The sequence below is a fragment of the Chanodichthys erythropterus genome, chromosome 6, assembly GCF_024489055.1.
Source record: "Chanodichthys erythropterus isolate Z2021 chromosome 6, ASM2448905v1, whole genome shotgun sequence".
Taxonomy (NCBI): Eukaryota; Metazoa; Chordata; class Actinopteri; order Cypriniformes; family Xenocyprididae; genus Chanodichthys; species Chanodichthys erythropterus.
This window is the reverse complement of record NC_090226.1, coordinates 21,708,276-21,734,517: the sequence shown is the minus strand read 5'-3', so window position 1 is coordinate 21,734,517 and position 26,242 is coordinate 21,708,276. Positions and strand designations below refer to the sequence as shown.

Below are 26,242 nucleotides of genomic sequence, written 5' to 3'. Positions count from 1 at the left end.
ATCCATCCATCCATCCATTTTCCAAAATGCTTGTTCTATGGAGGGTCGTGGTTATTTCTGATTCAATTTAATATAAATGAAAAAAGTAAACATTTTATAATTGACTAAAAATAAAGTATTAACCGTAATGCCTACTGTATCATATTTAAAGCTGCAGTCCGTAACTATTTTTAGTTAAAAATGATCTGAAATCAATTTGAGCAAGTACATAACAGCCGGTGTTCAAAACTATCTCCTTAACTTGGCCTGATTCACAATGGTAAGCTTAATAATGTTTTCTAATTCAAGTGGTGTTTCTGCAAGAAAATTTGAGCATGCCGCCGTTCGTCTTTGCATCATTACATCACGTCTGTTTACATAAAGGAGTCCCAGCTAGTAGGCTATATCACATGCAAGGATGCTGCAGGTGACGAATCATTTATAGCCTTTTCTCACAGCAGCTGCAATAATTAAACTAATCATTTTGATGGCAGATTGTATCGTTAGAGATTAGATTGTACATTGATATCTACAGGTAACGCTAATACACACTAAATACACATAGTCACGCAATGCTGATGTTGTTAACATTAACAATTTGAAAACAAAGTATAACAAAAATAATAATTTGCACGGTTTGATGTGATATGAGCTAAGCGATTGTTAGAATTAATCATTGGTACATGATTTAAAGTGGCAGATTTGTTATTTACTTGCTTAGATGACATTTTATGGTGAAAATTCTTATTTTGGTCATACAAGTGGTATAGAGCACTGAGCTCCAAAACACCCAGAAACAAGAACAGGTCCTTCCCTGAAGCCATACATGTCTATAAGCGACAGTTAACGGCCACTATTCTCTTTTAACGTTTACTGTGAAATGTTCTGTTGAAAAAGTACATAATGCAAATATGGTGATTAAATCTAACGATCGCTTGGCTTGGATCACTTCAAATTGTGCAAATTATTATTATTGTTATATTTTCTCAAATTGTTAATGTTAACAACATCAGCATTGTGTGACTATGTGTAGGCTATTTAGTGTGTATAGCGTTACCTATAGATCTAATCTCTAACATTAATTTGTCATACCATACAATCCGCCATCAAAATAATAAGATTATTTATTGCAGCTGCTGTGAGAAAAGGCTATAAATGATCCTCCTCATATGCGATGTACAAACCTGTTTCCAAAAAAGTTGGGACACACTACAAATTGTGAACAAAAACAGAATGCAATGATGTGGAAGTTTCAAATTTCAATATTTTATTCAGAATACAACATAGATGACATATCAAATGTTTAAACTGAGAAAATGTATAATTTTAAGGGAAAAATCTCAAAACAAAATCTCAAAAAAGTTGGGACAAGGCCATGTTTACCACTGTGTGGCATCCCCTCTTCTTTTTATAACAGTCTGCAAATGTCTGGGGACTGAGGAGACAAGTTAGGAATGTTGTCCCATTCTTGTCTAATACAGGCTTCTATTTGCTCAACTGTCTTAGGTCTTCTTTGTCGCATCCTCTTTATGATGCGCCAAATGTTTTCTATGGGTGAAAGATCTGGACTTCAGTCTGGCCATTTCAGTACCCGGATCCTTCTTCTACGCAGCCATGATGTTGTAATTGATGCAGTATGTGGTCTGTCATTGTCATGTTGGAAAATGCAAGGTCTTCCCTGAAAGAGACGACGTATGGATATGTGCATATGTTGTTCTAGAACTTGGATATACCTTTCAGCATTGATGGTGCCTTTCCAGATGTGTAAGCTGCCCATGCCACATGCACTCCTGCAACTCCATACCATCAGAGATGCAGGCTTCTGAACTGAGCGCTGATAACAAATTGGGCTGTCCTTGTCCTCTTTAGTCCGGATGACATGGTGTCCCAGTTTTCCAAAAAGACCTTCAAATTTTGATTCATCTGACCACAGAACAGTTTTCCACTTTGCCACAGTCCATTTTAAATGAGCCTTGGCCCAGAGAAAACACCTGCGCTTCTGGATCATGTTTAGATATGGCTTGTTTTTTGACCTATAGAGTTTTACCTGGCAACGGCGAATGGCACGGTGGATTGTGTTCACCTACAATGTTTTCTGGAAGTATTCCGGAGCCCATGTTGTGATTTCCTTTACAGTAGCATTCCTGTATGTGATGCAGTGCCGTCTAAAGGCCTGAAGATCACGGGCATCCAGTATGGTTTTCCGGCCTTGACCCTTACGCACAGAGATTGTTCCAGATTCTCTGAATCTTTGGATGATATTATGCACTGTAGATGATGATAAATAACAAACTCTTTGCAATTTTTCTCTGAGAAACTCCTTTCTGATATTGCTCCACTATGTTTGCCGCAGCATTGGGGGAATTGGTGATCCTCTGCCCATCTTGACTTCTGAGAGACACTGACACTCTGAGAGGCTCTTTTTATACGCAATCATGTTGCCAATTGACCTAATGAGTTGCAAATTGGTCCTCCAGCTGTTCCTTATATGTACATTTAACTTTTCCGGCCTCTTATTACTACCTGTCCCAACTTTTTTGGAATTTGTAGCTCTCATGAAATCCAAAATGAGCCAATATTTGGCATGACATTTCAAAATGTATCACTTTCAACATTTGATATGTTATCTATATTCTATTGTGAATAAAATATAAGTTTATGAGATTTGTTAATTATTGCATTCCTTTTTTATTCACAATTTGTACAGTGTCCCAACTTTTTTAGAATCAGGTTTGTATTATACTAGCTGGGACTCGTTCTTTATGTATACAGACGTGACTCAATGACATGCTCGAATTTCTCACGGAAACGCACCAGTACCACCCGAATTATAAAACATTATTACAAGCTTACTGTTGTAAATCGGGCTAAGGTAAGGAGATAGTTTTGAACACTGGGTGGTTATGTATTTTTAACCAAAAAAAAGTTAGGGACAGCAGCTTTAAGTAACTAGGAAAGTAATGCATTACATTTAAATTTACAACAAAATATCTGACTTAATTTTTCAATCAATTGACAATTAATAATTAACAACTATACTTTGTTTTCCAATTTCCTATTTACTCACACCTCTTCTGTCCCTACGTTAAGTGAATTTAGAGGTATGTGCTGTGTGAACATGGTTATTTTAGTTCAAGATTAAATTTAAGCATGCATTTACTCATTTCATTTCAATTCCATATTCCTCAAAATTAATAAAAACAGTAAAATGCAAACTCAGAATATTACACAAACCTTCAATAATTAAATATCCTTCATGTATTTAATCATTATTAAACAATGTCTTTGCTGCTGAACTATGATCCAATGATCACTTTAGATAAACATTACATTTTGCTGAAGTAAGAGCATTGAACTTCCCCTGAACTTCCCCTTCCCCCTTGCTTATTCATTGCACTAATGACAAAGTTCGGAGCCCCGCACATAACATGCAGGAAAAAAAGTTATTTGTGCACACGATTTACTAATTCGTTCCCTCGATTTATAAGTCGTGTGCATGATTTGGCAAATCGAGGGAACGAATAAGTAAATCGTGCGCACCATTTAGCCTACTATTTTTTTTTTTGTTATTAAAAACAAAAAAGCAAGCCCAGGTGAGAAAAAGTAATGTAACATAACTCATTACTTTAGCTACATAAAAAGTAACTAGGTTATGTAATCAGTTACTTTTTAGAGAGTAATGCAATATTGTAACGCATTATTTTTAAAATTAACTTTTCCCAACACTGATTATGTACATGATTAAAACATTTGATGAAACGAAATATTCCAAGGCACTTAAATGGTTAAACTAAAAAGCCTTTAATACGCTGGGCTAATACATTAAAACATTAAATAGTTTGATGAACTAGTTCTGGCTGAAGCCTTCTTCAGGAAGCACATCCATTGTTCACTCAAGCATTCTTTAACTATTAGCAAATAGTGAGTCATCAAAAGAACTGGTTAACCTGGGGGAGTAGTAACGGTACAAATCAGAATTTGAAATTGAGCCTTGAGTATTCAATGTCTTAATTTCATATTTTTAAAAATTACTTATGTTAATGGTGATTTACTTACTTCTATTTTCCGGAAATTAACAGATTGTAATACCATTCAGAGCTAATGGTTTTCATCCACCTTGGTTAGGTTGGTTAATGTTCCTTATGGGCAGTTTCAAAGAATTAAATTCAAAAATGTATTTGTGATTTAGAAAGGGACTATGAAATTCAGTTGCAGGATATGATTAATAGATTTTGACTGAGGAGGTAGTCTATAATCTTGAAATCGAAATTTTTAACAATCTCTGTAATAATTTTGTGATAGCACTGTAAAAACAAAAACATTAACTGATGTGTTTTCTGGAAAAGTGTATCCAGTTGAGTCTTTTATTAATTCTTATGTAATTTTAAGGTTGGAATGTGAATGTGGGCATTTTTATATACAGTCAAACAAAATTGAGATTAAGAGTGGCTGAAAATAAATATATTCTCCCAATATATATTTGTTCTAAAGACTTGTTGTATCCTATGCCAAGGCATTATAATGAGGTGGTGAAAAAAGAAATATGAAGTCCGCACACTGAAAATAACTGCTCCATTAAATTATTTATTCAATGCAAATTTTCGACCAACAGGGGCACGTTCAAGCTCAAACCGGGGCGCAATGTTTTGCTGCGGTTTCCGGGTTGAACGACTTGTTTCCTGGAAACGGTGCAGCCCAGGGGTGTATCGGTCTTTGTCAGACACGTGATTTTGTTGTGTGTGACGTCACCGCGGCGCCATATTTGTGGTATCCCTGCTGACTGTGAGAATGAAAGAGATTACACGAGTTGAGATAACAAGCAAATAACTCGCAAATATGAAGAAGCACAAGAACAAAGTTAAAATTTCATATCGCGATAAACTCACCAAAGATGCCAGGGACCGTTATTTGGAGAATTTTTCATCCATTCATAACATAGATCTGTACGAGCTGACTGCAGTAAGTTGGAGTGCTGCTGACCCCGCATTGCTACCTAAATCATCATACTTAAATATTGTTAACTGTCTTGTTTATGGCATAAACGCATAGTGAACAATTTAAAAACTATAAATCCCTCGAAGATCACAGATATTTCACTAATGGGTGCAGGATTTATTTATGTTCTGAAGGAAGGACTGCGATAACACAGTATAGTAACGATAATGATGTCGTGTTAACTATATAACAAGTGCATGATTAAGGATGGTTTAGTACTATCAGGAAGAATTTTGAACTAATACTACCCTTTTTTTCATGCATTTTTTTCTTTATTGCATTAAGTACATAAACCAATGTATAACACAATAAACATTGTTCCAATAAACAAGGCATCATCAGAGATGTATGTAGAATTTAATAGTGTATTTTATTACAGTACATTCTGATATAGTATACCTTTTAGACCTACCTCTGTGTTGTCTGGGTCAATGACATTATGAGTCTTTTTTTTTTCTTTTTCTTTTTTTTGTCCAAAGGCCTTAATAATAATAAAAACAAAGATATGTCATGCAAGTTAAATATCTGATTTACAGATTGTGTATATTATTAATTATCCTGTTAATACTATAAGTGCATATAACATAAATCTACAAATCACCCTGAAAAATTTAATTATACATGCTTTATTGTTCATGCAAGACTGGATAAAGCATCAGCACATTTTTACACTACAATTCTACAAAAGATTCAAACATGCGCTGATTGGATGGTTTCTCTGTGAAAATCTCAAAACAGTCAGTAATCTCTGCTACTCTGTATTTAAACAAAGGAGACATATTTCTGTGCAAATCATCTCTGTATGCCCATACAGCTGAAAGCTTCAGGTTTGCATAGATATGACACAGTTTCATTGAATGTTCTGTATACCGTCTCAGGGGAAACATTAGAAGTGTTGTGCAGGCAGATCAAATCTGAGGTATATTAAGGTTCACAGAAGCATTTGAAATTTGTATTTGTTGCGTCTGGAATCAGAGGCACAAAAAAAAAAAAAAAAAAAATTGTAACGCCATAAAGGTTCCCAGGTTTGGCAGACCCGTATAGTACATTAACATCATCTCCAAAACAAACATCAGACATCCTGTACATATCAAGTCGGTTTACTTCTGCACATGCAGATCACCATCTCCTCCAGCCTCCTGCATCTTCTCAGTGTGAAGATGATCACTTTCTCCAGCCTGATGGACCATAGTGTCAGCTGACTGACTTGGGTAAAGTTGGTTTTATATTCGCACATCCGTATTCAATAGCCTTGTTAATCACACTACATTGGACATTCAGTGGACATTCACAAGTAAATATGCCATTAAACAATACTTGCCTATTTTGATCGACTGTGAAAAATGTTATAAGTTGACAATCGTTGGTCGTCAATATCATGTCGCTGCTTAAAATTCGCAAACATTAATTTATTGCATATTTATTGGAAAGTCTGAATTTATCAGAAGTCTGAATGTGCAAATATAAAACCAACTTTACCCAAGTAGCTGACTGGATTGTTTTTCCTTAGTGTCTGTGTGTGCATCTCAATCAGCTCTGAGCTCTTGAATCAGTATATTGTGTATACAAATTTTGTGACTGAGACCGTCCTGATCAGTGCCCTAACTAATGAACTAGGGAGCTGATTGAGACACAGCCTGTGTTTAATGCTGATGTGGCCTTAATGTAGGGAGGGATGGTGTCCAGTTGGGGTCAGTCTCCATAATCTTTAAGCAGGCTGATCTGCAATGAAATGAAAAGGTCCACAGACCACAGCTGTAAAAAGTAGTCAGAAAATTAGAATCAGTATATAGATACAGAGCAAAAATGTCGTACCTTAAGTATAAAAATGCTGTAGCAAAATTAAGAAAAATAAAATGTAGACATATTCAAGTAAAGGGATTCAGTTTAAATTGACTTGTTTCATAGCACATACAATCCAAAACAATGCGTTGCTATAACGTTTTCTACTTTAGAAAACAGAAACCTCTAACTTACCTTTGTGAAATGTAGAAAGCAAACATACTTGAATGGAGATATCTTGACGAAAGTGATGTTTTGCGTCTCATGCAACCCGTGCGATCCGGCGCCTCTGTTATTGCCTCTAACGTTACATACTCTCCGGACAGCCTTTTTTCAAGTAGGAAACCGACTAAATCTAATCTCGTAGTAAAGTTTTTGACATTTTCTATCGTGGGACATATTATTGCAGCTTTTCACACAACAAAAGTGTGCCATTTTTACAATGAAAAGTAGCCAAAGAAGAAACAACTCTGCACTGATACAGAGATTGTTTGGATACCTCAGAAATGGCGACGACACCCATAATGCACTTCGGTTTTCACGAGTGTGACGTCACCTGACAAAGACCGATTCCAGAAAGCAGGGTTAACTTACTGTCACATATACCCTGAACTCTCGGTTGATTAACCCAAACCTTGCTTACTCGAGGTATGCTGGTTCCAAAAATGTGTCCGGGAGTAAGTTCAGCCAAACCAGAGTATGTTCCCGGTTAACACACAAGACATTCTCAACAGAGCGACGAATCGATGATTCACCATGGAAACAGACGCTAAGAAAAAGCGCGCCATTCTACTTCATTCTTCTTCTTTTGTTTAATGGCGATTTACATAACCTACTTGGTGCACATCACCACCTACTGGGTGGTTATGCAATCATTTTTAATCTTAATTTTGTAAGTTTGATGCTAATTATTTAATAAGATATCACATATATAATATGCATTTTATTATAGAAATTGTAGCATAGAAAATGTCCTGTTATAAAGGATAAAAAGCAGATCCATGTGTGAGATGATATAATATGATATATTATACAATATATGATATTGTATATTATAACATTGTGTATATAACTGTAACTATATAACAAATTTAGATACATTAATATAACCATATTGATAATATAATACGCATCTGAATTCCTCTTAAGCTAACTAAGCCTTGAACATAACCTGCTCCGGAGCAGGTTATGTTCAGAGAACAAGTTGCTATACTGCTCTGACTCTTCTTGGCACGGAGTGTACAAGTTTATGACAATTTGTCACATCTGTCCTGTTTAACTCCTGGATGATGAGCTCCTTAAATGCCCTGATCTTTGGGGAGTGTTGCTCAACTCTACTGAATCCCCAACAGGTGCTCAAGAGTGTTAAGACTGAGTGCAATACATGTCCACACAAGGTTTTTCACCTTGGGAGAATGCATATCCTCACTGTCATGTTGAAATGAGGAAAGGGTAATATTTTCTGTTTCAAGTTTGTGTATTAAATTACACAGTGGTGTGGAAATTCATGACAGCATTGATAAAGCAAAACTCCCTCACACCTTCAGCTCTCATACACAGTGTTGGGGAAGCTACTCTGAAACTGTAGTTTGACAAGCTACAAGCTACTCATAAATTAAAGTAGTTAAACTACTGTCAAGCTACCCTTTTGAAAAAGTAGTTAGCTACACTACAAGTTACTATCAAAAAGTAGCTACACTGTAAAAAAAAATCCCTGTAAAATTTACGGTAAAAAAACGGCAGCTGTGGTTGCCAGAACATTACCGTAAAAAACACAATAGCAATGTAAAAAAAAAAATCTGTTAAATTTAAGGTAAAATAACGTATTTCATTAACTGATATAATGTTAATTTACCAACCTAATGAAGTACTAATATCTGTTTTGTACCTTTATAATACACTGACAGTCACCAAACACAGTGGTGATAAGAGTCACATGATGAATCAAAGTTCATCACAAGCAGCTTTTCCACAAGCTGAGGAGGACAATACTAACATATAGAAGGTGCACACAGTGTCATTCACACACACACTAAACACCATCATGGTAACATGCATGAAATTTAAAAAATGCAATAAACATTAATTGTACATTTATTGTAAACCCTAATGTACGTAACTGATTAGAAAAAAATGAGAAAAACTAAGAAGAAAGAGTTATTTCAACGAAAATATATCAAATGTGAAGTGTCACGCAGGGAATTGTGGGAATGTTAATTTATGTTTTTTCACTGTAAATTTTACGATGAATTGTTATTTTTCACTTCCAAAAACTACAAATTTAACGGTATTTAACAGTTATTCACCGTATATGGTACGGAAACATTCTGTAAACCAATTGACAGTTTTTCACCGCAGCATTTTTACAGTCTTTTACTGTTAAAATCACGGTCATTTTTTACAGTGTAGCTACATTGAAACTACTTTGATTTTTTTTTTTTTTTTTTTTTTAAATGACATAGCTTATTACAAATAACTGGATAACTGTTCATGAAGAATGTTTAAGCAAGATGTTTGGGGTTTAAAACAAACCAGTGCACTACAATTATGATTTCAAAGCGTACTGTTTTATTTTATAAACTATATCAAAGATACAATACTCAAATGTAGCCTATATCTTACACTGACTCTCTTTGCATGCTTTATACATTCAGAATTTTAATATAAATTATGTTTTTCATGCTATGAGAAGACCGTCCACCAATTGCACTCTGCAGTTTCAGAAGTGATTTCTACATATAAATGCAGGATTCATGCTCAAAATTGCTACCATAACCACAACACGGGACAAAAATATGCAATAATAAGAATAAGAATAAGAAATGTAAATGCAGACTAGAAAAATATTAGAATTTTTGTATCAATATTTTTGAAATTCTATTCCAATTATTTGTAAAATTACTTAATCTTAAATGTCTCACTATACATTGCTATTCTTATTATGGTGGAGCCGTTGTTTACAAATTACATCTGCACTTTACTATAACACCCTCACTGATTTCAGAAGCACCCTCAATGATTTGATTCTGGAACCGGACCTGCACTTAAACCAAACCGGAACATAAATTGGATACACAGAAAAATACAGGTTAAACTCACAGCACATGCAGTTATAAAGCTTTGAGACGCAAATCATGTGCTTCTCGCGTGAACATTATTATATCCGAGCAACTGTTTTTATTAGATCAGCCTTTGCCGTGTGATAAGCGCACTAAGCTATAACACGATTTTGTTTTCTGTTCAGTTGATGGATGCTTTGTCCTTTACATAATCATCAGACGATCTCTTCTCGATGAACTGCTGATGAACTGATAAAGCCACAAGATGCACTATATAACAATAGATGGCGGTAATGCACGATTTTAATTCGTGATCGGAAGACGCTGAAGACGAACTCGTCAGAATGCAAAATGGAATGTAGCTTGTAGCTTTTAGTCGTGCTACACCGCTACTTGCTGGAAAATGTAGTTAACTACTGGAAAAGCTACACTGTTTTAAAAGTAACTGAACTACATACAAGCTACTGAAAAATGTAGTTAAACTAGAAGTGCCGCTACATGTAGTTAAGTACTCCCCAACACTGCTCATATATCCCTATATAAGAGCTTTACTACCACTGAACTTTACTGTGGGAACCAGGCACTTCTCACTGAACTCCTCCTCTAGCAACACCATAACATTTTGGATGTTGTTAGATCCAAAATGACTGGTCTCATGAGACCAGAGTATTGATTACCAGAATCTATATTTTATAAATATGGGCTTTGAAAATGGCTAACTGACTTTATTGTGCTTTGGCTGCAGAAGGAAGTTCCAGTGAGAGCAACAACCATGCATGTCATTTCTGCAGGCTGCATCTTACTCTGTGAGATAAACAGTCACTGTTTTCATAGCTTTTGCTGGCTCTGAAACACTCACTTGGTATTTCTCCCACTCTTTGTCTAGGAAAGAAATCCCTTCTCACTAAATGAAAGCTTAAAAATGAAGACTTGATTATTTCAGGGGCCTTGTCGCAAGTCCATTGTTTTTGAATTTCTGTTACCTTTGCTATATTTTCACACTTAAAACAATGATTTGGTAATCCTCTTGTACCACTGTCCTCTTTTGTGCTAAGAAATAAGTCTCCTGGCAGTTCTCTCCCAAGTGGTTCCATTGTTGTCAGGATTAAGTCAGAGAATGATTTAGTGGGCTATATAACACTTTTATTTGTCAAGAAATTACTTCTCTTTAAATGTTTTGGTTCAACATACTTACCTGATGATCAAACATTGCCTTAAACTTACTCCAGAAAATTTTTATTTAGTTTTATTTAGTAACTTTTAGGAGGGTGTACTCATTTTTGCATTTTATCACCTTGATTAGAAAATCTTATTTTCCTGAAGAATTTTGACATGCTTCTTTGGTAAGTGATTAAGCAGACTTGCTCACATGAGCTATATTATGTGTCACCTGTTTCTTGAGTCAGTTTCATTAAGCTGAATACCTGTTGTCTATAAAGAGTTGATTGTATTCCACATGAATATTGTGCCTGATGAAGACCTGTTGGTCGAAATGCTGCATTGAATTAATAATTTATTGGAGCAGTTATTTTCAGTGTTTGGACTTCATATTTTTTTCATCACTGTTTTTTTGTTGTCCTGCACCTGAGCCCAATTTAGGTTTTTGAGATGTGCACATCTTGATATTTTTGATTATAATGAGGTGGGTCATGGTAGAGAGTCCCTTAAAGTGATTGGAATTTAATCTGTTCCATGTACCATAAGAGAAAATAGTTTGAAATGTCTTCTACAATGTAAGAAGTTACCTGGAGTGAATGAGGAAACAGATTTTTGTAATTTTTGTAATAATTGTCATTATTATCAGTATTGCATATGTGTGTTTGTATGTATATATGTATGTGTACGAGAGTCCACATCAGTGTTGCCCTGGAAACTCATGAGGAGCACCTGCTCACAAGTCATCACAGGCTGATCGGCCACATCACAGGCTGATCAACCTGCCTGCATATAAGCAGCGTGCTCACAGATGAAGACGGAGAAGACTCTCCATGAGACAGCAGACTAAAGTTCTCTCTCTATTCTGTTCCAGAAAGCAGTGTGTGACCGATCAGCATCGCCACAAGCACCGCAAGGATTCACCTGCACCCGGACACGACTGTTGGAACTACTGCAAGCAAGAGCACTGCCACTACTCACATATACACTTGTCTTTCAATAAAATCCACCCTCCGGGGCCTTAAACTGAGCTCTCCTTGTCACGTGATCCTTCCACCCAGCACTATATATATATATAGTTCAGGCAGTGATGTTGGCGAGAAGACCTGCTAATTCATCCCAAAGGTGTTCTATCAGGTTGAGGTCAAGTTCGTTCACACCAAACTCGCTCATCCATGTCTTTATGGACCTTGCTTTGTGCACTGGTGTGCAGTCATGTTGGAACAGGAAGGGGCCATTCCCAAACTGTTCCCACAAAGTTGGGAGCATGAAGTTTTCCAAAATGTCTTGGTATGCTGAAGCATTAAGAGTTCCTTTCACTGGAACTAAGGGCCAAGCCCAACCCCTGAACAACAACCCCACACCATAATCCCCCCTCCACCGAACTTTACACTTGGCACAAGAATTAAGGAAAGTAACGTTCTCCTGGAAAGTGCCAAACCCAGACTCATCCATTGCAATGCCAGACAGAGAAGCGTAATTCGTCACTCCAGAGAACACGTTTCCACTTCTCTAGAGTCCAGTGGCAGCTTGCTTTACACCAATGCATCTGACGCTTTGCATTGCACTTGTAGAAGCATTCTGCATTCCTAGTTGCTTGATTTTATACACATGTGGCCATAGAAGTGATTGGAAATTCAATGATTTGGAGGGGTGTCCCAATACCTTTGGCAATACAGTGTGTGTGTGTGTGTGTGTGTGTGTGTGTGATGTAATATATATATATATATATATACAGTACAGTCCAAAAGTTTGGAACCACTAAGATTTTTAATGTTTTTAAAAGAAGTTTCGTCTGCTAATAATTTATTCCTGTGATGGCAAAGCTGAATTTTCAGCATCTTTACTCCAGTCTTCAGTGTCACATGATCCTTCAGAAATCATTCTAATATGCTGATCTGCTGCTCAAGAAAAATTTAATGTGCACAATTGTACAAAATATTTGTGTACAATATTTATTTTTTCAGGATTATTTGATGAATAGAAAGTTCAAAAGAACAGTGTTTATCTGAAATCTAATCTTTTGTAACATTATAAATGTCTTTACTGCCACTTTTGATTGATTTAATGCATCCTTGCTGAATAAAAGTATTCATTTCTTTAATATCTTTTCAAAAAAATAAAAATAAAAATTCTTACTGACCCCAAACTTTTGAACGGTAGTGTATAATGCTACAGAAGCTTTGTATTTCAGATAAATGCTGTTCTTTTGAACTTTCTATTCATCAAGGAATCCTGAAAAAAAGTACACAACTGTTTTCAACATTGAAAATAATCATAAATGTTTATTGAGCAGCAAATCAGCATATTAGAATGATTTCTGAAGGATCATGTGACACTGAAGACTGGAGTAATGATGCTGAAAATTCAGCTTTGCATCACAGGAATAAATTACTTTGTCAAATATATTTAAATAGTACACAGTTATTTTAAATTGTAATAATATTTCACAATATTACTGTTTTTTACTGTATTTTTAATTAAATAAATGTAGCCTTGGTGAGCAGACGAAACTTCTTTTAAAAACATTAAAAATCTTAGTGGTTCCAAACTTTTGGACTGTACTGTATATATGTATATATATATATATATATATATATATATATATATATATATATATATATATATATATATATATATATATATATATATTGTCACGGGGCGAAGAATCACACAACAAATAATTGATGCAAAACCCCCGGAGGGTGGGTTTTTATTGTGACAAAACAGTGCAGAACCGTAATGAAGAGGTGCAGGTGCACGGTGCTTCCGTCTCGTGTGGGTCCCGTGTAGCGTGTGGCAGTGTCAATAGTGCAGTGCTTCCGAGCCGTCACCAGCTGCTGTCTGGATAAGAGAGAGAGAGAGAGACGTTAGCACTTTTGATTGATTTAATGCATCCTTGCATTAAATCAATCCGGCGGAGCGGAGAGGTGCCGGCTGCTGCTGTTCCCAGGCTTCACGGGCCACGTCGAGCAGGCCTCGTGGCTGTCGTCCGAACAACAGTTCAGAAGGAGTGAACCCTGTAGAGGCTTGGGGAACTTCTCGGATTCCGAAGAGGACGTAGGGAAGCATCAAGTCCCAGTCGCGCCTGTCTTCAGCGGCTACACGTTTCAACATCTGTTTCAGTGTTTGGTTGAACCGTTCCACGAGGCCGTCCGTTTGTGGATGGTAGACGGTGGTCCGGAGCTGTTTTACCCAGAGCAACCGGCAGAGGTCAGCCATCAGCCGGGACATGAACGGGGTCCCTTGGTCCGTCAGTATCTCTGCTGGGATGCCGACACGGGAGTAGAGCAGGAAGAGCTCGTGGGCGATGTTCTTTGCCGTGGCCTTCCGGAGGGGGACTGCCTCTGGATACCGGGTGGCGTAATCGACGATCACCAGGATGTGTTCATGTCCCCGAGCAGACTTAGGCAACGGCCCCACCAGGTCCATCCCAATGCGCTCGAAAGGTACCCCAATGATGGGAAGTGGAATGAGTGGGCAGGGGGGAGGCGCTCGTGGTGCGATAAGATAAGATAAGAGAGAGAGAGAGAGAGAGAGACGTTAGCGCTTCGCTGCATGGAGTGTAAAGCTCAACCTGGTGTTTCACTGTGTGGCGTTTTATGGGGTGCGTTGATCTCCTGCAGCTGTGACGGTCCGGCCCGTGCTGAGTGCTGACAGGTGATCCTTGTTTGTTTCCAGGGCAACGCTGATGAGAGTTCGGGAGAATTGTCACACTCCCCCCCCCCCAAGCGTTGCACTCTTCCTGGAACGAAAGTTAGCAGTATACATTGCGGAACATAGGGGTGGGTGGGGAGTGCGCCCTGACAGACCTGCATAAGCTGACCACAGCCTGGAGAGTCCGTCGGCGTTGGCGTTCCCGGCCCGATGTTCCACCGAGAAGTGGAAGTCCTGGAGCGCTAGGAACCACCGCGTTACTCTGGCGTTGGCGTCTTTGGCGCGGGCCATCCACTGGAGTGGGGCATGGTCGGTCATCAGCGTGAAGCGGCGTCCCAGCAGGTAGTAGCGGAGCTCCAGGACTGCCCATTTAATAGCCAGGGCTTCCTTCTCTACTGCCGCATACTTAGTTTTGGCCGGGGTCAGCTTACGGCTGATGTAGGTGATGGGGTGTTCCTCACCCTCCTGGACTTGGGAGAGGACCGCCCCTAGCCCGGTGTCTGAGGCATCTGTCTGTAACAGGAAGGGGCAGTTGAAATCGGGCGCCTTTAGGACCGGCTCAGTAGTTAGGGCCGTCTTGATCTCCTGGAAGGTCTTTTCCAGCGTGTTGTCCCATTTTACCTTCTCTGGCTGCCCCTTCCGGGTCAGGTCTGTCAGGGGAGATGCTAAGGAAGAGAAGTTAGGGATAAAACAGCGATAATACCCCGCCAACCCCAAAAAAGCTCGTACCTGAGTCTTAGTCTCCGGGCGGGGAGCTGTCCTGATGGCGTCCACTTTCCTTTTCTGGGGCTGAATTAGTCCTCTACCCACCCAGAAACCCAAGTACTGAGCCTCGGCGAGGGCAAGATGACATTTCCGGGGGTTGGCGGTCAGTCCAGCCCGCCGGAGGTCCAGGAGCACCCTCCGTAGCCGCTCCAGTTGGTCGTGCCAGGTCTCGGAGTGGATAACGACATCATCGAGGTAAGCCGCTGCATATCCCTGGTGCGGACGCAGGATGATGTCCATCATTCGTTGGAACGTCGCCGGTGCCCCGTGCAGGCCGAAGGGGAGGGTCCGGTATTGCCAGTGCCCACTGGGCGTAGAGAAGGCGTTTTTTTCCTTGGCGGACTCGGTCAGTGGAACTTGCCAGTGGCCTTTTGTGAGGTCGAGAGTTGTGATATACCGGGCCCTCCCCAGCCGTTCCAGTGGTTTGTCGACATGGGGCATTGGGTATCCGTCGAACTCCGAGACCTCGTTGAGACGGAGGAAGTCGTTACAGAAACGGAGGGTGCCATCCGGCTTTGGTACCATGACGATGGGGCTGGACCAGGCGCTGCGTGATGGTTCAATCACCCCTATCTTCAGCATCTCACTTATCTCATTTTCGATGGCCTGTCTCCGAGCCTCTGGGACCCGATAGGGCCTCTGCCTCACGATGACTCCGGGCGACGTGCGAATGTCATGTTGGATGACGTTGGTCTGCCCAGGGCGCGAGGAGAACACATCGGAGAACTGACGGACCAGATGGTTCAGCTCCGTCTTCTGGGCGGCGGCCAGATGATCTCCGATGTCCATGACCAGGGGATCAATGGAGGCTAGCGCGGTGAGCTGTTCCGGGGTCCCCACCCACCTCTTCAGTAGGTTGTCGTGGTACAGTTGCTCTTCGCGCCGCTTCCCCGGTTGCCTTAGCCGGTAATTTACGGGTCCCACCCGCTCCACAACGGTGAATGGGCCCTGCCAGGTTGCGAGGAACTTGCACGCGGACGTGGGAACCAGCACCATGACTCGATCCCCTGGTTGGAACTCTCGTGGCTGCGCCGCCCGGTTGTATAGATGCTGTTGGGACTGTTGCGCCTTCATGAGGTGTTCCCGGACCAATGGCATGACCCTCTCGATCCGCTCACGCATTTCCCTCACGTGTTCGACGGCGGAGCGGAGAGGTGCCGGCTGCTGCTGTTCCCAGGCTTCACGGGCCACGTCGAGCAGGCCTCGTGGCTGTCGTCCGAACAACAGTTCAGAAGGAGTGAACTAGAGGCTTGGGGAACTTCTCGGATTCCGAAGAGGACGTAGGGAAGCATCAAGTCCCAGTCGCGCCTGTCTTCAGCGGCTACACGTTTCAACATCTGTTTCAGTGTTTGGTTGAACCGTTCCACGAGGCCGTTTGTGGATGGTAGACGGTGGTCCGGAGCTGTTTTACCCAGAGCAACCGGCAGAGGTCAGCCATCAGCCGGGACATGAACGGGGTCCCTTGGTCCGTCAGTATCTCTGCTGGGATGCCGACACGGGAGTAGAGCAGGAAGAGCTCGTGGGCGATGTTCTTTGCCGTGGCCTTCCGGAGGGGGACTGCCTCTGGATACCGGGTGGCGTAATCGACGATCACCAGGATGTGTTCATGTCCCCAAGCAGACTTAGGCAACGGCCCCACCAGGTCCATCCCAATGCGCTCGAAAGGTACCCCAATGATGGGAAGTGGAATGAGTGGGCAGGGGGGAGGCGCTCGTGGTGCGGTTCGCTGGCAGGTCGGACAGGCTTGGCAGAACCGTTTCACATCTCCATCCAGACCTGGCCAATGGAAACGGTCCCGGATGCGTTGGATGGTGTTGGCACTCCCCAGGTGGCCGGCCATTGGATGGCTGTGAGCTAGCTCTATGACCATCTCGACTTTGGGCTTTGGCACCACTAGAAGCTCCTTTAACCTCCCCCCGACGCTGGGCGACACAGTACAGCAGGCCGTTTTTCACAATGAAGTGCGGGAGAGGATGGGGTGCTGGCTGATGCGTTTGGCCCTCTAATGTTCGAACCTGAGACCAGCAGTTTTTCAGCCTGTCATCTTCGCGCTGGGCCTTTGCGAATGAGCCCCCTCCCTGGACCTGTTGAAACACATCAAAGAACATGTTAGAAGCTTGAGAAGGGGACTCACCATCTCTCCCGCTGTCCGTCGTCAACAGCGTGGTCTGGGGTGTTTTTTTCCAACGACGGCGCTCGCGGCGGCGGCTCCCGGCCTGGCTGGGTGGCTGAGTAGATGCACGCAGAAGTTCCTCGAAGCCCGGCCAGTCTCGTCCGAGAAGCACCGGGAGGGGTAGATCCTTCACAATGCCCACTTTCACGGGCCACACTCCGGGGCTGGCGGAAATCGTCACTCGGCGGGCCGGGACGTGACGGGTATCACCATGTACGCAGGTAATGGGAAGTTGGGCCTTGGAATTCAGATTTCACCAGACTGACCGAGCTTCCGGAGTCGAGGATGGCCTGGACAGCACGACCATTAATTTTTATATCCACTCGTGGGGCATCGGGGGGTACCTCTTGATGTACACTGCACCCAGCCAACCAGGCGCGGGTAGGCGGGACTGGTTCTTCTGTGGGCATCGGTTCATCGCCTAGGCCGGGAGCCGCTGGCCTGTGTACTGTGCGCGGGGTACCTTCCGGCGTGCGTCGCTCCTGGACCACCCTCTGAGGGAAAAGCGGCGCTCGCTCCCCGGGCTCACGGTGCATGGCCGTCTCCGCCAGTTCGATGGCCTCAACAAGCTCAGCGATGGTGGTTGGATTCGTCATTCCCACCGCCCGCCGGGAGGGCGGCGGTAGAGCCCTTAACATTCGGTCCACAGTGACACGCTCCGCTACCTGACTCGCCGTGGGTGAGCCCTCGAGCAGCCAGTACCGGGCAAGCCTTAACAATTCTGCGGCCTGGACGCGAGCTGGGCGGCGGGGCTTGAACTCCCATTCATGAAATAACTGGGCCGCAGATACGGCGGACAGCCCGAGGCGGCCAAGGATTTCTTTTTTTAACACATCATAATCCTCCGCGTCTTCTGTAGACAGAGAAAAATAAGCTTGTTGTGCCTCACCAGTCAACAAAGGTCCCAGAAGTTGTGCCCACTCGCGTTTTCGCCAATTTTCCCAAGCCGCCGTGGTCTCAAACATCTGCAGAAATAACTCTACATCGTCATGGTTGGTTAATTTCGGGAGCAACTGCGTGGCGCGGACGCGGGGGTCAGGCAGCAGAACATGCTGAGCGGGGCTTAGGCGGAGAGCGGCAAGTTCCTCTTCAAATTTCGCCTGGCGGGCTGCCAAGTGTTCGGTGAGTTGTTGTTGTCGTACGCTCACTTCTGTCAGGCCCTTAAGCAGGTCTTCCTTACCGGGGAGGAGTGCCGCCTTTTTTCCGGGGTTCGCCGACTGTGTGAGAAAACAGAGAAAAACAAAAAAAAAAAATCTTGAGAAACGTTGAATTTGTGTGTGATTCTTCACTGCAATGCCCGCATTCTCCACCAGTGTCACGGGGCGAAGAATCACACAACAAATAATTGATGCAAAACCCCCGGAGGGTGGGTTTTTATTGTGACAAAACAGTGCAGAACCGTAATGAAGAGGTGCAGGTGCACGGTGCTTCCGTCTCGTGTGGGTCCCGTGTAGCGTGTGGCAGTGTCAATAGTGCAGTGCTTCCGGGCCGTCACCAGCTGATGTCTGGATAAGAGAGAGAGAGAGAGACGTTAGCGCTTCACTGCATGGAGTGTAAAGCTCAACCTGGTGTTTCACTGTGTGGCGTTTTATGGGGTGCGTTGATCTCCTGCAGCTGTGACGGTCCGGCCCGTGCTGAGTGCTGACAGGTGATCCTTGTTTGTTTCCAGGGCGACGCTGATGAGAGCTCGGGAGACTTGTCACAATATATATATATATATATATATATATATATATATATATATATATATATATATATATAAAATTACAATATATAAACACATGTGTGTTGTTGTTGTTGTTGTTTTAGTATTAGAAGATACAATGTTGTCTTTCGTCTAGTAGGAGTGGCACTCCCCCAGGTTAACCAACTGTTTTGATGATGCAATTGCTATAGCATGACAGCCAGTGGCACAGGTCCTCAACAAACCTGTCTCCAAACCAGCATGATGAACCCAATCTCTAACCAGATGGAACTGGATTAAATATGGGTCCGGTCCCAATCTCGCATCTGACCTGTAATGCTGCATGAGTCATAATAGTAAAAAGCGCTAAAGAAATAAAGGAGACTTGACTTGGGGAAAAAAAAAAAAACCCTAACAAAGATCTCATTGATTTACGTCATACTTTTTGGCCATTTAAATATCTGCAAATGCACCACATTGTATATTTTTGCTAAGTTTGGGCCTCTATATATTTTTTTGTAATGTATTAAATATGATACAGAAAAACACATTTAGGTTTTGTCTAAAGGTTTAATCAACTGTTCCATTTCAAAAAGTTCTATTTATATTTCATATGTCAGGCTTTACACAGGGTTAATATCTATCGAATGCTTGCAGTCCCTAACACCCAACATGCTTTCCACATTACTCTTGTTCTTTGTTTGCCCTGAAAATTTGCATGTGTACATTGACAATGTCAAGATCTACCCTACATGCAGTAAACCCAGCCAGCAATAACAAAGCACTCTGACAAGCATTTTGCACCAGTGCTCTGACTCATTCACTAACCTAATGAATTTGAACTCCAGAAGAGCTCTAGATTCCATTTGTGACTATTCTGGGCAGAAAATATCAGGTTCAGATTCCAGATTGAGAAACCAAGAGTGATTTTTATGTACACACATTTTTATTTAATGTTCTGTTAATGATTATTAACTGCACAACTGAGAAGATGAGAAACAACAAGTGCTTCATTCACAGTAAGACAGAGAAGGCAGAATTCATAAATATTTAAGTGAACTGCAATAAAGCTAAAATAAGCTGGATCTAAAATGTTGTGAATGATCCAGGTTTAATTACATTTGATCTAAATGATGACTGATGATGATTGATATGTTGACGGCAACAAGGTCGTGCTTGTTTACATTTGAAAGAGACACACACCTTTGTGTTTGTGTGTGTGTGTGTGTGTGTGTGTGTGTGTGTGTGTGTGTGTGTGTGTGTGTGTGTGTGTGTGTGTGTGTGTTTAAGGTAAGCCATATGTTATGGGGACAAAATGTCCCCACAAATACGGCAATATCCGAAATCCTTGTCAATGTAGGGACATTTTTGTTCCCCATGAGGAAAACAGCTTATAAATCATACTAAATTATGCATAATTTTTACTAAATTATGTAGAGAGTTTTCTGTGATGGGTAGGTTTAGGGGATATAATATACAGTTTGTACGGTATAGCAATCATTGTCTCTGGTATGTGTCCATAAAACATGGGAAGCCAACAAACATGGACAGACACTTGTAGAAATCCAAACAAAAAATTTAATAAGAAAATCAGATTGTACAATTTAAGATAATCATTGTCAGTTTTAGGCCAGGGTGTCCAGAGGTATGGTTATCAGTTTCATTCAAGAATTTTCATTTTGGTGCATCACAAGACAACTTGAAGTCAGGTATCCATAATGTTAAATTATTTCATAATTACAAAACATTGTGCTGTTTTGTTTAAGGTGAAATACAACTTGACAGAAATGTAACTCACATTCGTCGCAGAATTCTCTGTTAAACCACAGGTCAGATCAAATGATGTTTTATTAACAAATTTTGGGAGGAGCAGGAGCAGATAATTAACTTAATCAGCACAAGTGAAAGCATTCAGCTAATCAATTCAACCAACATCAAGAGATATATATGTATATATACTGCAGACTTACCTCTGTTCGTTGACAGTTTATCAACATCCCTCCACCACCCCACCTCCTCACTTATAGTCCTATCTATTATTACCAAATAGGGGGGAGTACTCTGGGTTCAGCCCAAAATTTTGAGCTCAGAGCCCTCCCCCACAAACAGCATGCCAAATACCCATAACTTTATTTAATTATATAGATATGTGAACTTGTGAAACAGTGTCGATGTGGAAACTGTTTGATCTGATATCTGTGGTTTAACATAGCATTCTGCGATGAATAACATTGCGATAAAATATTGTGATTTCACAGTGATGTTATTAAATCTGTGGTGAATTCAAGAGCTTTCTTCCCAGCGCTGTGCAATCTGGAAACCATGAGAGACATTGTGCCACTAACAAATAACTTGTGGCAGAAATGGTCAAATTTGTTTTAAGTGCTTTTAAGTCTCAATCATTTGTGCTGGTTTGTGCTGTAAAGGTTTTGTTTGTGCTGCTTTGGTTTTTAAAATAATTTTTTTTTTAGGTCATTCTGAGGTCACTCAGCCCCCCACATGCTCCAAATTCACCCAAAATTGTCTTGTTCATTTGTGCTTTGTTTGTGCTGGTGAAATTTTCTTGCTTTTTCGTGCATGCTCACTCAATGTCCTTGTCATGCTATCAGCTGTCCGGATCAGCAGAACCTTCATCCTTAGCCTATAATCTTGCTGCTTGTCTTTTCAAACATGATTGTCTATCTGTCTTAGTTCATGCTGTACGCACTGCTCCACCTTTATAGTTTTCACAGCTTTCATATTAGAAAATTATGTGAAGAATCAGAAATGATAGGCTATTTTAAAGGAACACTCCACTTTTTTTGAAAATAGGCTCATTTTCCAACTCCCCTAGAGTTAAACAGTTGAGTTTTACCGTTTTCGAATCCATTCAGCCGATCTCCGGGTCTGGCGGTACCACTTTTAGCATAGCTTAGCATAGTTCATTGAATCTGATTAGACCGTTAGCATCGTGCTTAAAAATGACCAAAAAAAGTGGAGTGTTCCTTTAAGTCTTCAAGTAAAAGGTTAAAGAAATGTTTACTCTTAGCCTACTAACTTTACACTTGTGTATATAAAATATTTAGCCTCATAATATGTAAAACCAAGAATAGCAGTTTCATATTTCAAAGAAATATGGAATCACAAAAAATACTCCACACAGCACACAGCATACAGAGCCGATCCTCCCTATACGTAAGGTACGCAAGTTGCGTAGGGCCCCCGAACCACTTGCTCATCAGTATATAAAATAAATATGATGACAATTTACCATAACGTGAATATTTCTTTATAACATGCAAATATATGTGTGGCGTCTACTAAACATTGGCGGAGTCATGTGGAAATATTTTAATAATGATGTATATTTATTCAATTAAATATATTTATCCAATTCGGACATCAAGCAGTGTGGGAGAAATGCCTAATAACAGGCATTTTGACATGGCTATGGCTGCAAAACGAAACGTCTGGAACAGATTAAAAGTGCCAAGAAGGAAGAAATTTCTTATTTAGTCTTGACAAAGCAATAAATTCATAAGCAAGTCGTTAAGCAATAACTCCAGTCCAGGGGTCTCATTTATAAAGCGTGCGTACGCACAAAACGGGGCTGGAAGCGTGCGTACGCCAGTTCCCGCGCAAAGGTTGTGATCTATAAAAATAAACTTGACGGGAGAATGTGCACACCTTTAAGCAAACTTTGAGCCGTGCGTACGCACATTCTGGAGACAAAGGCTTGATTTCGGTAGGCGTCCGAAATCGCCTACTCGCTGAGTAGGTAAGTACTTACTTTTCGAGCCTAAAAGAGTAGGTACTAATCTCGTTGAGTATGAATGTGATCCGGATATAATCCGCCATGTTGACGTTATCATGTGACCTACGACGTTATCACAAGCGCAACAACTTTACAACAGGTTTAATTCATATCTGTAAATATCTTGAATTTTTTTTAACCCTACTAATCTGACCCACAGTTTTATCCTTAAAGATAGGCTATATATATATATATATATATATATATATATATATATGATGAAAACCCAAAATCGCGATCTCTTGAATATGTTGTTAATTTCTTTATTTTATATGCATACAATTTTATCCACAAGCAAAAGTGGCTTAAATCTCCTGTTTTCCTTTTTCTCATTGAATTTAACTGTCGTTTCATCCCTTAGGCTTATAAAATTATATGTATATATATATATATATATATATATATATTGAAGCCTTATGTTGAATTATTCTGATATTTAACCTTGTCATTGTGCTTTTTTCTGTGTATATAATCTATTTTTTTTTTTTTTGTCATTATGATTGCTCATTGTTAGTTCTGCAATAATAATATAATAAAAAAGATATGAGTGACAGGTGCACTAACACCTCACAGCACCAGCAACTTGACAACGATACCTTGTATGGTTTTCATCAGCATTTGCAATATCTGCACAAAGGAGATGTCGGACAGCTGCTTGAAGATCTCACCTTTGGAGAAGACCGATGTATTACTACTAAAGATTACCCCAGAATGAACAGAATTGCTAGACCACACTTACACTTAATAATAAATGCTGACCAATACTTAATCATATTAATTTTTTACAGAAAATAATGTATTATTAAAACAAGCAAATTGTAATGTTTTGTCATATGACATAGCTATGCATGAATAAACACTAGACAAATACAACCAAGGTGAACACATCTCAATTTACAGTCAAGCAATGAATTAATGCATGAATAAAATAAATATATTTTATTTACGGACAATAGGAAACATAAATTAGTTATAGAATGAATAAAAGTAATCATCACAATAAATAAATAAATACATATACAAGTCAACAACACATGAATCAAAGCTTTATTCAAACTTGTTCTTACAAATCGCATATTTCAGCATATCTGCCATCTCACACAGCTGTGCCAATTCTGCACCTTCACCTGTCTTTGCCATCTATAATGTCCCTCACTGCTGCTCCTCTCAATGGGGACATCTTTGATCCAGAGGATGAGGAAGATGATGATGGACCCCTGAACCCCACAACCTTGAAGCAGGAGTGGGAGAAGATGTGTGGGACAATCTGACTGCTGCTGTGTCTGCTCCAAACATTCATTTGCTCTCCATGAACAAGACTACATGTAAAACATTTAAACTGATTGAAACGTTTAATAATTCATGTCAGAATTCTGTTTCCTGACATATTTCATTCAATATTTTTACAATTACGTGCTATTTTTTTGTTTCAGCTTTATTATTTTAGTGGTGTAGTGGGCTAAATCTCCGGGTTCAATCTCCGCAGCTGTCACCATCCTTAATCAAGACACTTTACTCCAGGTTACTCCATGGGGATCATCCCTGTAATAAGAGCACTGTATGACACTTTTGATAAAAGCATCTGCCAAAAGAAAACATGTAAATAAATGTAAATGTGATTTTTGTAAATCCTTTTTTGTTAGTGTCTTGGGCACAAACACTCAAAAAAGCTGATTATTTCTTAAAGTTTACTTTTTCAAGGTACTACCATAATATAAATGCATACATACAGTTTCTATTTGGGGGCTTAAAGGGTTAGTTCACCCAAACATATAAATTCAGTCATTATTCAGGTTTCTTTCCCCCACAAATGCTGCCATCACCTTGCCTTGCAGGCAAACATACCAACATCAAGAATCAGAAGTGCTGTAGTAACTCTGTTTGAAATTGCAGTAATTAAAATAAACTACAAGTTAATATTTAAATAGATTTGTATTAATTTCTGTAGTGTACTCACTCAAAGCCATTGACGCCATCATTCCTTCATCAGCCTCTCTCCACTGGATAAACACACGTGTGATCATCTGTCCCTGTAACATCCAGACAAGATTCATGTTTCCTCTGAGATTTATGTGCTACATTTACATGTTTATGATGTGTTAACTCACTTCTTATCCAACTGTATATAATTTACCAACAGTACTAACGGACAAATAAAATAGATAACTTAGATCTAGTTACTTGTACATTTGTTTATTTACATTCATTCCTGTACATTTACTTCCATTCATGTAAAGTGTTGGGAACAGACAGTGAATTCTACATAATAGCACACATCACTCAAGATGTATATTTCATATTGTGATGTACTCATTACCTGCAATAGGCTACTTATTGAATATTTTCCTGTCAGATGTTAAATAAACATTTAGTAATCAACTTTATGATGTATATGGTTTGGAATTAATGTAAATCCACTTTGGAGACGAACGTGTGTTTATTGAAGCTCCCCTCTTAGCTGTATACACAATAAAACGTGTTTTTACTGCAAAATCACAACTATACTACACTGACTAGCGTCTTTACACCTCTACAGTAGTTCAACAAATGCGATTTTAACACAAGTAGCCAAGTTTTTGGTTTTTAATACTCACATTTGAAAACATCCATGCCGCTTTTCTCCTCCGTGTTCGAGTGTGACGTATCCTCTCCCGTGGCCTCCTGGGATAGAAGAGTGTCCATCGGATGAACACTTCAGAATCTGGGCGGGAGGAGTAGGCCATCCGGGAACTTCTCGACTACTCATTTATGATTAATGAGGATTTCGGACATACTGATCCTTTCACGTACTGTTTTCCCCCTACTATATAGTAGATAAGTAGGCATATTCGGACGCACTTTAAGTAGACGCACGTCCGAATCTCGCGAGAATTAGACATCACCCAGGTAGTTCTCGCCTACTCTTTTATGAATACTTCGGATTCGGACATACTTTTTCGCTCGCCTACTGCTTTTCCCCTACTATATAGTAGAGAAGTATGCGGTTTCGGATGCAGTCCTCGTGATATGAATTGAGATAATAGATGTGCTACTTTCGATCACTTTTCCAGTGACACGCTGTTTTATGACAGCGAGGAGCGCTGGGAGCACAATAATTCCTCTTTAAACTAAACTGCAGATGTTATGACAAAATATTTTTTCGAGAATGACGATCAGTGATGAACACTTAACTTAGATATTATGGAAGACACTGCTGGATT

At 40.3% G+C, this 26,242-nt stretch overlaps 1 protein-coding gene and 1 long non-coding RNA gene across 2 annotated transcripts; both read right to left on the bottom strand.

Annotated features, from left to right (window-relative positions):
- Positions 1-13,680: 13,680 nt before the first annotated feature.
- On the bottom strand, positions 13,681-23,086 carry LOC137021266 (uncharacterized). Its single transcript, XM_067387546.1, has 4 exons — positions 23,019-23,086; positions 18,965-19,070; positions 17,527-18,782; positions 13,681-13,814 (listed from the first exon to the last, which is right to left on the bottom strand). The coding sequence occupies exons 1-3, from the start codon at positions 23,084-23,086 to the stop codon at positions 17,772-17,774; spliced, it is 1,185 nt and encodes a 394-aa protein (XP_067243647.1). The 3' UTR covers positions 13,681-13,814; positions 17,527-17,771.
- A 1,083-nt stretch (positions 23,087-24,169) lies between these two features.
- Positions 24,170-25,754, bottom strand: LOC137021153 (uncharacterized). Its single transcript, XR_010895286.1, has 3 exons — positions 25,637-25,754; positions 25,000-25,072; positions 24,170-24,584 (listed from the first exon to the last, which is right to left on the bottom strand). It is a non-coding gene; the product is annotated as an uncharacterized lncRNA (long non-coding RNA).
- Positions 25,755-26,242: the final 488 nt, after the last annotated feature.

What these genes read in the sequence shown, in the direction of transcription:
- LOC137021266 (XM_067387546.1), bottom strand. Translation starts at nt 23,086, where the DNA reads ATGGCGGATTATATCCGGATCACATTCATACTCAACGAGATTAGTACC. An exon ending in TACTCTTTTAGGCTCGAAAA is followed by an intron (nt 19,071 to 23,018) that starts GTAAGTACTTAC and finishes TCTCTTATCCAG; the next exon opens with ACATCAGCTGGTGACGGCCC. An exon ending in ACCTGCACCTCTTCATTACG is followed by an intron (nt 18,783 to 18,964) that starts GTTCTGCACTGT and finishes TTTCTCACACAG; the next exon opens with TCGGCGAACCCCGGAAAAAA.